The 14418-nt window shown below is 49.9% G+C and overlaps 1 protein-coding gene across 1 annotated transcript in view; it reads left to right on the forward strand.

Moving 5' to 3' along the window:
- The first annotated feature begins 1334 nt into the window (after positions 1 to 1334).
- The window catches only part of TOM1 (target of myb1 (chicken)), a 16217-nt gene continuing 3133 nt past the window's right edge, over positions 1335 to 14418 (forward strand). The window contains 12 exon segments of the mRNA XM_009876439.1: positions 1335 to 1405; positions 4365 to 4445; positions 6164 to 6242; positions 6388 to 6537; positions 6643 to 6777; positions 7029 to 7175; positions 8160 to 8276; positions 8717 to 8850; positions 9718 to 9751; positions 10300 to 10408; positions 11444 to 11564; positions 13983 to 14058. Of these exon segments, the coding sequence (XP_009874741.1) occupies positions 1335 to 1405; positions 4365 to 4445; positions 6164 to 6242; positions 6388 to 6537; positions 6643 to 6777; positions 7029 to 7175; positions 8160 to 8276; positions 8717 to 8850; positions 9718 to 9751; positions 10300 to 10408; positions 11444 to 11564; positions 13983 to 14058 (1254 nt within the window).

Consider the following 14418-nt stretch of genomic DNA (forward strand, 5'->3'; position numbering starts at 1 on the left):
GGAATTTAACGCCAGTGAGGCTACACACTGAAGGGAACGCTGGTTAAGGGCTTGACTTGGAGGAAGGGGCATGCAGTCTCTGATGAGCTGTGGCAGAGCATGTCACAGGCAAAAGGTTTCTGAATGGCACCTGGCTGGCTGCAGGTGCTTCAGATCTGTGATGGGGAGCAAAGGGGGCAGGAGTCTGCACAGCGTCTTCCATCCCCAGGTCCTGTACTTCCTTGTACTTGACTGTACCGCAGGTGTGCTGCTGCAGGGATGGCCAGGTGGGATCACCAGGCCCACAGTGGGCTTTCCCCTCCTACAAGGGCAGAGATTATAAACTTGAAAAGAAGCAAAGCTGTGAAATTTACTCGTGGCACGAAACAATGCACAGTTGCACCCGTTATGCCAAGCTTGGAGTTCTTCTTATCTGAGGATTCCAGATAACTTCTATAACCTAGCTGCAGTAAGCAGGAACATATCAAATGCCAGGCAGGAACATAGTCGACGCTTGGGTTCAACCCACACCACACTCCTCAGCGGTTCTGGGTTGATCCAAGCAATTTGTGAGGCAGCACGCTGGAATCAGACAAACCGCAGTGCTGTCGCACCCAGGAAGCCAGACTGACTGCCAAAACAATGTGTCTTTGAAGTGTCCCCATGAAGGGCCTCCTGTACATTCACCAGCGAGTTGGTTTCACGTTTGCAGGGAGATGGCGTTCGTACACTCGACGATAACCTCTACCAAGGGGAATTCAGTGCGGCAGGTCAGACTCGGCTTGTTAGCACACAGAAGTGAATGCTGCTTGATGATCCCTGCCAGACGGAGCGCTGGGCAAGTGGCTGTGCCCTGCCTCCTATGCTTGCTGTTTTTAGGGACTTGTTGATGTCCCCAGCCATCCTGGTCTCGGGTTTCAAGAGGGGCAGACAGCTCATGTGCTAATTACGGCTCCTGAAACAGGGCCAGCCACCCTGATCCTTCATGTGACTAATGAATAGGCTTTGTTTCCTTCCCTTCTGCAGGCTTCAATAAAAGGGTATAGTTCAGGATTTAGAGAAAACTCCAAAATATCTTACTAGGCTTGGACAGTCCCTTGATGCTTGGAAGCAAGCGAAGAGGATTAAAAGGGCATTAGCTCCAGCTCTCTCAAGGCTAGCTGGGCTAGGTCTTAATCTGTGCTGGGTAAATTCAATCGTTTTGTCCTTGAAAATGCCTCATGGTCACGTTCCTGTTTTCCATATGCCTTAGTACTGCCCCTCCAGCTTTGTACTTTTTGAGCCTGGGTTGCATTTATGGCAGTTTCCTGCAGCTCTGAGCTGGCCAGCGTGCGAATGGGAGTGACAGTGGCAGGATGACCACAGCGCTGTGGGGTGACAGCAGGGTTGCACGTGTCGCTTCTGTGGAAGCCCCATTTTCCCACAAGCGGTCAGCCATGTAAAGGTGCATGCACCGTTTGTTTGCATTCCTGTCTGAGAAGCAAACCTGCTGCCTGACCTTGGAAGGATTGGTATGTCAGGAGGAAAAGGTAGGGAGCAAGTTACAGAGTGCCACCAAACGTAAGGAAGCAAGGGAACGGTGTTTGCAGACTCAGTTCATGTTTCTGTATGGTGAAAATGAAGATGAGGAAGGTTGGGGAGACTTGAACAGCAAGGACTTGATGGTTAAAGGCAGTTTTCATTTCATCCTTGGTTTCTTCTGTAGCTCAGAGCTTCCCAGCAGGTTCAGCACTGTTCCTGAATTGTGGGGTTTTTTCCTTCCATGTGCAATGTTTATCTTCAGGGGCAAGAAGAGTGGATGTGGACATCATTTCAGTAGAGCAATCCCTGTGTGATTGAATGCTGTGTCCAGTTTTGGGCTCCCCCGTTCAAGAAAGACAGGGACCTACTGGAGAGAGTCCAACAGAGAGCTACGAGGATGATAAAGGGACTTGAACATCTCTCCTGTGAAGAGAGACTGAGAGAACTGGGGCTGTTTAGCCTTGAAAGGAGACAGCTGAGAGGGGATCTTATTAACGTATATAAATATCTGAGGGGTGGGTGTCAGGAGGAAGGAGACAATCTCTTCTCAGTGGTGCCCAGCAATAGAACAAGAATTTATGGGTTTAAGTTAGAACATAGGAAGTTCCAGCTCAACATGAGGAGAAACTTTTTCACTGTGACGGTGACAGAGCACTGGCACAGGCTGCCCAGAGAGGTTGTGGAGTCTCCTTCTCTGGAGACTTTCAAAACCCACCTGAACACGTTCCTGTGTGGCTGCCCTAGGGGATCCTGCTCTGGCAGGGGGGTTGGACTAGAATGTTCTCTAGAGGTCCCTTTCAAACCCGAACATTCTATGATTCTGTGATTGCCAGAGGCAGCAAACAGTACGGAGAAATTCCTGGCTAGGCTGAGGTTCGAACCAAGGTGTGTCGTGAGCAGGGGATGCCAGAGGAGCGTGCAAGTGTAACGTGGCTTTGTGACGATGTGTGCCACATCCATCAGACCAACCTGAGCTGCAGTCTGCCTGCCAGGAAGGCTGGCCTTGTGGTGTCACATGGGAAGAGGGAACCTGGAGCTCTGCTGCTGTACTGAATCTTGATCCCAAAGGAGCACAGATGGAAAATGCCTTCCCCCATTTATTACCACAATTTCACCCATTCATTGGTATATGTGCTGGTGCACCAGGCATGCTGTCCTTTAGCCCTCTGCCCTGGTAGATTCTCCACCCCATCACCCAGTGCTGTGTTACCTCCTGTGCCTCACTAAGGAAGCTTAGATCTGCACGAAATGATATATAAAATTAATACTCAAAGTGACAAAAGTTCACCAGAACCAAGGGGCCTTCGGGATATTACAGTATTACAGACCTTCCCAAAGGTGGAAGAGCATCAATAAAGTCCTGTCACTCTCCTTCCCTTGTTTGCTCTCGTCCACCTGGCCGTGGCCACAATGCGGTCAGTGTCATCACGGTGTAATCAAAACATTCCGCAGTCAGCAGAAAAGGTGGTGGCTGGATTGTGGTAAGATGTGGATAGGTAGCTTCACACTGTGGTGTGTAAATCTGTGGGAGGGACACGTGAGTAAGAGGCTGCATTGCGCAGTGCTGTGAATCGCTCCCGGCCTGACCCTTAAGAACAGGACATCCCAAAACATGATGGTTGTGCTTACCCAGGCAGGAGTTAAAAAATCTTTTTCCTGTGTTGCGGCCCTATCCCACTACTGCGTGAATGGACGTGTTTCATTTCAATCATACAGAGGGATCATTAGCTGCTTGGTCAAAAGCAGAAAAAGGCAGCTTTGTAGAGGAAGGGCCTTTACAAAGGGATAGAGGACCCACAGCAGCAAGGGCCAACTCCAGATTTTGCAGGACAGCAGTTTTGAAAATGCAGGCACTTCTATGTATCTTGTTGGGTCTGAGTTCTGAAGAGCACTCAGGAGGCGCTAAACCGGTCTGGCTAGTTTGAATTCTCTTGCCCCAGTGCTAAGTCAGGTGTTTCATAGGCTGGGAGAGCTGGGAAGGATGGTTCTTGTCCTCTGCTTGCCATCTGCTGCATCTCTGTGTTTCACCATGGCCTGGAGAGTGCCTGGGTCCTGCCTGACCCGCTGGCGGCTCTCTTACCCCCCGCCACGGGGGGGATCCTTGGAGGCATCAGCCAGCCCACACGGCTGGGACTGAGACGTGGCTGATTACAGGGTGGAGACGCTGGTGCTCTCAGTAGCAGTTGCTCCCAAAGCTCTGCCTTGAATAACATCAAGGATGACTGAGGATTTCCTAATTAAAGGGGACACAATCAAAGCTGAAGCAGTATTGCTTTGACTTCATCCTGCAGTTTGCTTCACTCCATACTCCACAGAGGCCAGAAGTTCAGGGGAGAGATGTTAATATTAAACAAGAGAGAGCCCTGCTTTGGCTGTTTATATTTGCTTTTTGGGTTTTAGGGCCCATGTAAAAAGAAAGGGGTTGATTCTTTTGTATGCTTCATTTGGTGCAAACTGAGAGTGGTGAGGTTTGTGTCAGCGTGAGCAGAGCAAACTTATGGTTGCTGGCTGTGCAGCAACAAAGCAAATAAACCCCCTTTTCTCCAGGTGCGGAGCTGAAGTCATGCTGAGGCCCCTCCCTTCGTGTGCAGGACACCAGAGATCACAGAGTGTGTGTTTGTGTGCTGGTACGTGGGTGGGCAAAGCTGAGCAACCACCCATCCTGGCACCGGCCAGCCACGTGCTTTGTGGTGGTGACACCTAGTGGAGAGTGCTAGTGGTGGCCTGGATTCACCTTGTCATGTTGTGATGGAAGGCAGGGAGGTGTCTGGGCTCTGGGGTGTCCTGACAGCTGAATAGCAGCCCATGAGAGCCCCAGGGCAGCCTTTAGCCTTGCCGTGTCTTGGTTTCTCTTTTCCAGAGAGAGCTACCGATGGGTCCCTGCGGAGCGAGGACTGGGCTCTCAACATGGAGATCTGCGACATCATTAACGAGACCGAAGAAGGGTAAGGGAGCTGGCGAGAGTGCACACCCAGTGACAGGTCCCAGCACTCCCTGTAACACTGCATCCCTAGTCTGCAGTGATAGCGTGCACTGGTGGAGGTAATAAGCAAGGCTTCCCAGCAGTCCCTTAGACAAGACTCTGCTGGGAGACCTAGAGATACAGCAAAGCTGTCAGCATCTGTTAGATGCTTCCCCGTAATCTTCTTGAGCACTGGGAGCCATTCAAACAGGCCTTCAGTGTCCCCAGAGAAACTTTGATTTAAGCCAGGCTGCCTTCCATCTCCCAAAGGTATATTTGCAATTCTTCCGCTGTTTTTTTCCTCCTTCATGCTCCTCTTTTTCTCTCCTCTGGGAACGTAAAAAACTGCATGCTGGTGACTGAAGAGAGAGGAAAATCTAAGGCTGCTATTCAGTCCTCTGACCGTGCAAGTCCTACTGGGGTTTGCTTCTCAGATATTTTCATGTACGGTCACTCAGACATGCATGAAGTGGGTGGAGGAGCCTTTGTCTCCCTCTCCCTGCCAGGAGATATTCAGAAATCCACCAGACTTGTTAACTGTGGACCTGGGGATTTGCCATTGAATCCAAGGGGGACTGCTCCTTGTCACAGTGGAGATGTCAAGAGCAGCATGTAAAAAAGAAAATGCTACACGAACTAAAAAATGTAGATTTCACTCCTGCTGTCCTACCCCACAGTGATGCTGACAGTGGATTAGCAAGCCCGGTTTCCAGCTTCACAGCTGTACGAAGACAAAATGAAACATCTCTACTCACAGATCTGTCACCACTTCTTTTCCGTGCTGTACCCTTGGTGCCAATATGCCTGTCGCTGCCACAAATACACCCGTCTCAGTCCCAAGCTGTCGTCACTTGGTGTTTCAGTTCTGGGCTCCTGATGACACAGCTGTACCCTCCTAGCATGGTGGGCTCTCCCATCGCCCTGCTAATGCCCAACCATTGCAACCATCCTGCCCCACTGGCTGATCCACTCCTGCCCTACTCATTGCCTCGGCATCTCCACCCCACTCTTCTCCTCCAGCACTGCTGCTCTTCCAGCCCAGCCTCTCTTCCTGTGCTCTGCCAGAGCGTGTTGTTTCATTTGTGCCCTCTCACAAGACCACAGTGGGCTGACACTGCACTGCTTCTCCCCTCTGAGAATGGTTAAGGAGAACCTGCTATGCTGCTGCTCTCTTGCCCACCTGCAATATAATACAGGCAAGATTTTGCCACTGCATCTGTCCTGCTGCTTTTTAGCCTCTTGTCCTCCAGGAAATGTTGTTAAACAGCTTCTCTCTGAACAACACAAGGATTGCTGCAGCTCACTTTCTCCTTCCTGTTTCTAACTCATACACACTTTTTTGTTATCTTCTCCTTTTCAGTCTCTCTGCCACGGGATTTTGCTCTACCCCTAAGTCATCCATTTCTACCATTGCTTTTACTCTGCTCTCTGTTGTGTCTTGTACACCTTGAGTTGTTGCAGACATGAGCACAGAGGCCTCCAATTTCAGTAACAGCACTCATGAGCAGGACCCCGCTCTTCTTGCAGAACCACAGGCAGAAGTTGCTTTATCAGACATTGCTTCAAGCCACCCTGAAAACATGATGGGGAAGGTCACTTTCTGAGTATGAGGCATCCAGAGCCAGTGGCTGTTTTGCTTTCCCTCTCTGTAGGTGGGTCTCAACCTTCTGATGATGCTTCTTCATCTGATTTCTCCTGCAGGCCCAAGGATGCCTTCCGAGCTATTAAGAAGAGAATTGTAGGGAATAAGAACTTCCATGAAGTTATGCTGGCTTTGACGGTGAGTGGTCAGGGCTCTTTCTCAGCTCAGTGGTATCCTGCTGTAAAACTGAGTCCCTAGTTTAAAAGGCATGGGTACCTAAAGCCAACAAGGGGAACACACGTAGGCAGAGAAGACTATAGCTAATGCTTCATTTCCTTTGAAGGTCCTGGAGACATGCGTCAAAAACTGTGGCCATCGCTTCCATGTCCTTGTGTCCAGCCAGGACTTTGTAGAAGGTGTCCTGGTGAGAACAATCCTGCCGAAGAACAATCCACCTGCCATAGTGCACGACAAGGTGCTGACTCTCATCCAGGTGAGCCAAGAAGCGTGAGCACCTGCTCCAGTTCAGAGTGTTCGTCTTTAGGTGTTTGTGCAGAAGACTACTGTAAATGATGGTGTACTGTCTCCTTCTTCCCAGTCCTGGGCAGATGCCTTCCGCAGCTCACCAGACTTGACTGGTGTTGTTGCTGTCTATGAAGACCTGAGACGGAAGGGCCTGGAGTTCCCCATGACTGATCTGGACATGTTGTCACCCATCCACACACCGCAGAGGGTATGGAAGCATTGCTGAAGAGAAGGATTTGGGCAGCTGCCATTCTGGAGCTATGAGGGGAGTTCAGGAAATCTAGCTTGCATTTAGAGAGCTTTTGGGAAGTGAGAAGCTCCAGGAAAGCCACTTTTCTGGAAGAGCTATTGAAAGCAGATGGGAAGTTGCCATCAGCATTCCTCTCCTCGTTGCACTGCCCTGTCAACTGTGAGTGTTTAACATCTTCTCTCTGTCATTTTTCCCACCTCTGTCTGCAGACTGTGTATAGCTCTGACTCCAAAACCGGACAGAACTCACCTGTGGGCAACTCCCCTCAGCAGATCGAGTCAATCCTCCACCCTGTCACCCTGCCCACTGGGAGAAGCACATCCAGCGATGCACCCATCACACCCACACCAGAGCAGGTGAGCTGGACACAAGCCCTGTGGTGCTGTTGACTCTCCCTGCATTTGAAGGCTGTTTCACAAACACTGTTCTGGGACCACTGTCCTGGTCCTTCTCCAGCCTCTGTCCTCAAGGAGCCATTCTTCTAAAGTGTAGTCCCACGAGAGCTCCCCAGAGCTCCATTGTGTTCCGGGTGATGAGCTGGGATACCACAAACACAGAGTGGTTATGTCTCTCCAAGACAGGGCTGCTTGCAGGTAGAGGGAAGATCTGCTGGAAGAGGGGACCTGAGACACAGAGGTTTTGAGCGGGGTCTTTGTAGTACAAAGCTTGCTCAGTAGATGGCCCATCTTCATTATCTTGCCTCACTGCTGACTTCATATGAATCAACCCTGTCGGGCTATGTGGTTTCCAAAGGTGAGGCCTTTCTCACTTGTTTCCCCATCCTCTTTTTGCCTTCCTCACCCTGACTTCATACGACACCATGTTCAGGACTGAACCTCCAGCTGTCAGTAGGTCGCAAGCCCTTGCAGAACAAAGGGTAGAATTTGGTCTCAGGGGGCTCATTAGCAGCTTGTGAAACCGGAGGGATAAAGCTTCAACTGCACACTTAGCCAAGGCTCACCTTTTGAACGGGAATTCAGTTTTTTCCTCCTCTTATACAACTTTGAAAATGAAACATAGGTGCTGCAAGCTGGAGAGAGTTTTAAATCTTAACAGCATCCTATGCTGGCTATTAAAAATTAAGGCTAGGCTAGTGGCCACAGATCCCAGGTGAGGGACGGTCATCTGTTACTAGCAAATTAACTTGATGAAGAAGCTTCCTTCTGCTGGGACCTCCCAAGAGCCAAACTGAGCAGTGACAAATGAGATCCCCAGTGCTCATTCCCTTTGTCCCTGTGAACGCTCGCACACATACAGTGCACTGCCAGTCAAAGCTACTTTTACAAAGCCGTCTCCACAGTCTTTCCAGGCAGAGCTGTCACTTCCCCTCCCTTTTGCAGATCGGGAAGCTGCGCAGCGAGCTGGAAGTGGTGAATGGGAACATGAAGGTCATGTCGGAGATGTTGACGGAGCTGGTACCATCCCAGGCCGAGCCTTCCGACCTGGAGCTGCTGCAAGTAAGGGAACACTGGCAGGTGGGGTGGGGGAGTGGCACACACAGCTCAATTTAGCAATGACTTGATGGACCGAGGCATGACACGTGCCAGGCACAGGGAACAGTTGGACAGTTTTGTATGGGCTTATCAGGGAGTGATGGGATAAGAGAATCACAGAGAAGGTGAAGTTTCAATGGCCAAGGGAGTTGCATTGCTGAGGCTGGAATCACCTCATGTGGGGACTTGTAGTCCCCAGGGGCCTTTCTTTCTGTGTGTTGTGCTATGGAAGAAGCATACAATTATTGTCTGTAAAGCTCAGACTTGAGACCAGTACCTGTTGCCCATCAACCCTCCCTGGTATACCCAGCCTCTGGGGTCCGTCTGTCCCAGAGAGACTTACAAATCTGTCAGTCCTCAGCCTTAGCCTGGCCTTTGTGGTAACTTCCCCTTGCTGTGAGCAGGAGCTGAATCGGACATGCAGAGCCATGCAGCAACGTGTGCTGGAGCTGATTCCCCGTATCCTCCATGAGCAACTCACTGAGGAGCTGCTTCTCATCAACGACAACCTCAACAATGTGTTTCTGCGCCATGAAAGGTACTTCTCCCTTTTCTGCCCTGCTCTTCCGCGAGAGTTTACTGCCCCCTGAAGGCCTTCTGTCCCCTGCTTTTGATCTTCCCATAGGTATAATGCTCAAGATGTATCAGGCAGTGTCATCAGTCTTTGAGAGCAAAGCCAGTTCTCAGGTTTTGCTCATTGATTGCTGTCCCTTCAAAAGTGCACTGTAAATTACTGATACAGTATAAAGCTGTCCCTGTGGCATAACCCAGAAAAAGAAGGAGAGAACTGCATGGAAAGAGCTAGTTTTCTAGCTCTGAAGCAGATGGGGGCAAAAAGGACTTGCCCAGGTAGCATCAGTGTCCTTTTTTTTTTCCTTCCATTTCATCAAACCCATCGCCTAAGCTAGGGTGAAGTCTGCAGAATTTGGTCCCTGTGTCTACATGGAGAGCTGGGTTTGAACCATTTTGGTTAGAAATAGGTGGCTGGTTAGCTCAGTCGGTTAGAGAGTGGTGCTGATAACACCAAGGCCACAGGGTTGATCCCCGCTCGGTCCCCATGTGTTGCCTGATCTAGTTGAGAGGCATCCCTTCCCATGACAGGGAGGTTGGACTAGATGATCTCTAAGGTCCCTTCCAGCCTAGGCCATTCTATGATTCTATGATTCTATGATAATTAGCTTTGGGGGATCACAATAAGCTTCCTCACACCATCTCTCAGAAGACATAAACTCTGTGGGCCTTATTGTGGTGTCTTTGGTCTTCAGGGGGAATTGGGCCCTGAGCCATGATTGCCATTTCCTAATACGTAGGAAAGGGCAGACTGTGCCAAGTCTTGTAAGAAATCTCTTGGGCTGTGGGTGATGAAGCACACACCACTGAAATGCATCCGTCATCTTTCTTGCAGGTTTGAGCGTCTTCGAACAGGACAGCCTGTTAAGGTAACTTGGAGCAACTGGCCCTCTCTGCAGCTCGGTTTGCATCTTGCATTGGAGAGAGGTTCAGTCTGCCCCACTTACAACCTGCAGGCTTTGCTCGTCTAGCCCAGCTGCACCAGTCCACACTGGCGTGCAGGACACTCCAGTTCCCAGCTTCAGCCTCTCCCTCCCTTACAGTGGGAACCTTTATTTCACCCAAAGAGCAAGAGGGGACCAGCCGCAGTTATGGTTTTCTGGTATCGAATGTTGAGAAGACCGAGTGCCATATGAGCCTCCTTTTGTCCTCTGAGCACTGCCTAGTCCTCTGAACTAGCACCTACCCTATTTACCCACGTCCAGCAGAACTGGGAGGGTGGCTACCAAGGCATATTCTGCCCTGGGACATTATTCCCAGCCAGTTCTGAGGTCACTGTCTCCCTTCTTACAAGAAGAGGCTTCACAACTGATACCTTTTGATGGGTACAGAAGGGCTTTCCTGAGCTAGGACTGAAGGATCAAGGTGTCTGGGCCTCAGAAACTCTCCACCATCTTCCTTTTTTTTGTCTCTAAAGGCAACAAATGAGGCAGAGAACAGCTTGATTGACCTGGGACCCAGTACTCCTTCTGCAGTGAGACAGCCTGAAGTCACCAACAACCTCTCCTCTCAGCTAGCTGGAATGAGTATGTTGCCATGACATTTTCCCCTCATTCCTTCTCCTGCACTGCTCTGGGAATCCTTTCATACCTTTGAATCACCTTCCAAAATTACTTAGTCACATTCATAATATAACCTAGAGAAACAGGGTGTAGAGTCAACTAATAACTCATGAAGAAACTTGTATATGCCTCAAGGCACACAAGCATGTGTCTCAGCGTCCACACCTCATGTTGTGCAGGAGGTGGACATGACTTAAGCAGGACCTCAGCAGTAGGCTGTGGCTGAGGACTGAGCCTTCCAGCAGAGCAGGGGAGAAAGTTGCTCCCTCTGCAGTGCGTAGCAGCAGTGCAGTTGCCTGTCTTGCTGTGTGGTGTCAGGCTGACCACTGAAGTCTGGGAGAAGAAAAGCAGCTGATCTGTGCTGCAAAGGCAGCCATGAGCCTTTTGGGCTTAGGACCCAGGATTTGACAGGTTGTTTACTCAAAAAGCCTGAGAGATCCTGAGGGTTCTTCAAGACATACCAACAGCCTACATAGCACTGCCTGAAGCTCTTGCTAGCTGTGAGCACATTCAGTACAGCTTGGATGCAACTACAGAAAACTGGCAAGACTCTTTTTCAGACAAGCCAGTTAAGATATTTCTCAAGTCAGGGTTTCTTAGATTATGCCTGAGGCATGAAAATCCACTCATCTGTCTCAGAGGTGCTTGCCCAGAAGCACAGATTATCCTCTTCCACAGGTTATGGAGCAATTTCCTCTGAGTTGTCTTAAATGGTCAGGAACATCTAGCCTTCAGCATCAGTGCAGTAAATTGATGCTGCTGCTGCCTGAGACTGAGCTAAAAATAACTGCTGAGCAGACAAATAAACTGTTTCTGTTACTTCACCCATGACACTGCACACACACATAAACTGTGCTGCAGCTGAGAAGCAGGATGCAGGAGTGGGTCTAGAGCAGTTTAGCCTGTTCTGATGCCAGCTTTCCACCTAGCACCCTCCAAGCCCACAGCCCGCTGTGTATAGCTATGCGCTGCCTGCTTACCCTGCTCTCTCTCCCACAGACCTGGGCTCAAGCAGCGTAAGCGCAGGGCTGCACTCCCTCGACACCTCTGGCAAGCTGGAAGAAGAGTTTGACATGTTTGCCCTGACCCGCGGCAGCTCGCTGGCTGAGCAACGCAGAGAGTGAGTGTGGCAGCCCACTGCCCTATCCTGCCTTCTTTCACAAGGGTGCTCAGGGCTACTGGGCCTGCGACCCCAACCAGTAGCAGCTCCTGGGAGACAGTAGGATGCAGCAAAGTGCACTCTTCTCACGCACAGTGTTTGTAGGATGAACTCTCTGTTGCCAGTCCTTCCTCCTACAGCTGTCATCTCCCCTTCACAGTGTTCTCCTGGGCACAGAGAGAAGAAGGTGGTCTCTGTGTGTGGGGACTGCAGTGCTACATGTGCTGGGGAAACTCAGTATCTGGAAGTGAAGGTGTGGAGTGAAATTGGCTGAGGTTTCTTGTCTGTCTCTGAACTTATGTTCCCTGTGTGGGGTGATGTTGAATTTGGGAATTGCTGAATATCAGTGCAGCGTAATGGACAGAGAATTGAACTGGAGTGCAGAAAGTATGCAGTCAGTTCTGGTTTGCAAGGCAAGACAATGCTCTGTGCCTCAACTTCCCTCTTGGTAAGTGTGACTGATGTTTCTTCCTCCATAGTGTGTTTGAGGTCTCCTAGTGTAAAGCACAAAGAGTTGGGATTCCACAGTACTGGCTGAACTGAACAGGTCTCTTCCCTACTGTAAAGAGTGGATTCCTGAATCCTTGCTCTGGAGGGAGTCGACAAGAGCTGTGCTGACCGGATCCATTTGGCTTGAGAGGCTGTGGCTGATCTCACATTGTTTTGCCTATCTGAGTCATTCACTGCTGTCCATCAGTTAGCAAGCAGTAGAGCCCACAGATACATGGCTGTCTCCAGCCCTCAAAGACCTGTGCTTCTGATCTCCATCCACTGGAATGCCTTGTTCTGCAGCTGGGCAGTAGCAAGTTAAGGTCTCTTAGAGATGTCTCCTTTCATTCCTCTGCCTCAGGCAACTACTGGTAAAAGTGGTGGGAAAACTCATGGCCTACACACAACTTCATGTGTTTTAACCATGGATTTCCCCACTGCTTCTGCTGCGGGGTGTGCTGCCTGAGGACAGGCAGTCCGAGACAAAAACAGTGAAGGTGACAGCACTGAATCTGGGGCTGAAATCTGAGCCTTTGGTATGTACCCACTGCTGGAGGCTGAGGGAGATCTGGGCAAGGGTGGAATTGTACCCTCTCTGCTGCGGCACAGTCCTTAACAGCACTGAGGCTTGTGATCTCTGCACAAGTTATGAGACGTCTTCTATTTATTCCGCACTGCCCTCCATCTGCCTGTGCTTGCACTCCTGCCAGGTAGCCTCTACCCTCACTGGCTCAGGCTTCCCATTTCACTCACCAATCTCTGCTCTCAGCGTCCCTCTCCGTCTGAACAGGCACATTGCCCTGCTGCTCTCGGACAGGACTTGCTGACAGGAGACACAGGCAGGGCCACCAGGGTTTGTTCCTGACCTTCCGTGCTTCATGTGTGTCTCAGCAAAGCAGTGCTTGAAACACCTCAAGCCTTTTCTGCCATTCTTCCTCATCAGTGGCATGATAGCAGCGTTGTACTTCATCCTTGATGCCATTGTCCACAGCGGCCCCTTCACTGATGAGCACTTCTTCGAGGAGTTTGAGCGCCGGTGGCCCAAGCCCCTGGCCCCCAACAAAAACAGCTCCACTTGATGGTCTGATGGATCTGCAAAAAGGGATCTGGGAGCACCTGCAGACAAGACTTACGGAGACTTTCTGGGAGAGGCTTCATTCTCCCAGCATGGATGGATTGTTTTCCCCACTCTGCATGGATCAAATGGTGATATGTGGCATTAGCATGTGTGGTAGCAGCCTAGAGGGGACACAAAAATGGGATGAGGGAGATTATGGGTGAAATGTGCCTGTATGGGGAAAGAGGTTGCTGTAATGGTACATTTGGAGACTGTGAGGCAACACTAGGCTTTTCTGATCATCCAGTCTCACCTCCTATGTAGCATAGACAGTGAGTCTCTGCCACCATCAGTTCTAGAGTGATGTCGGTTAAGAGATATTTTTGAACTTTTGTTGTGTCTGTGAAGGTAGATGAGTATGTAGGGGCTTGTTGCTCAAATCGTTTCTAAAGTAGCTGTAATCTTCTGGTCTGTCTGTGTTAAATTATCTCTCTTCAGTAGCCAGCCCCGGAGAAGATGAGTATAATGGTTGATACTAGCAAATCCGTGTTTTAGTCTGTCAGATGGTTGTTTTCATATCATGCCTTGTCACCCTCCTGTCATGTGCCAGGGCGTTCCTGTGGTATCTCACAGTTATGTTGCAGGGAATAGATTAGTCTGTTTTGTGGTGGGCTACACCTTTTTTTGCACAGCTTTCTAGAAGCTCTTGGGAGCAAAATGATGAGGGATGAAAAGCTGTGCAGTCAGAAACGCCGGTTAATATATGTTTAGGAGTTCTTGCTCTTCGCTCTCAGACATCTCATCAGGTGTGCTATCTAACTTCATGCTTTCAGGGTAAGGTACGAAGACCCCCAAGCCTCCAAAGGCCTTGCTGGTGCCCTGGATGCTCGGCAGCAGAACACAGGAACGGTAAGTGACCATAGAGCTTTTAGTGCATCATAGAATCATAGAAGGTGTTGGGTTCAAAGGGATCTTTACAAGTGATCTAGTCCAACCCCCCTGCAGTAAGCAGGGACATCTTTAACTAGATCAGCATCACCAGGAATGCATCAGTTCCTTGCTCACCAATGCAATAAATGTGCTGTCTGTTTGGAAAAAATCTAGTGTTTAACATGTTTGGAAACTTCCAGTCTCCATGAACCTGCATTTCCCACCTGGGTTATATACCTTACTCTTTAAAGCCCAGAGGTGGGAAGGCTGGGGTTGACTCGGTCAGTAAGAGGATTTCTTCATATGTGCAGGGAAATTTCCACCAGGAAAAGTACGTTT

This window comes from Apaloderma vittatum, unplaced genomic scaffold (assembly GCF_000703405.1).
Source record: "Apaloderma vittatum isolate BGI_N311 unplaced genomic scaffold, ASM70340v1 scaffold22069, whole genome shotgun sequence".
Classification (NCBI taxonomy): domain Eukaryota; kingdom Metazoa; phylum Chordata; class Aves; order Trogoniformes; family Trogonidae; genus Apaloderma; species Apaloderma vittatum.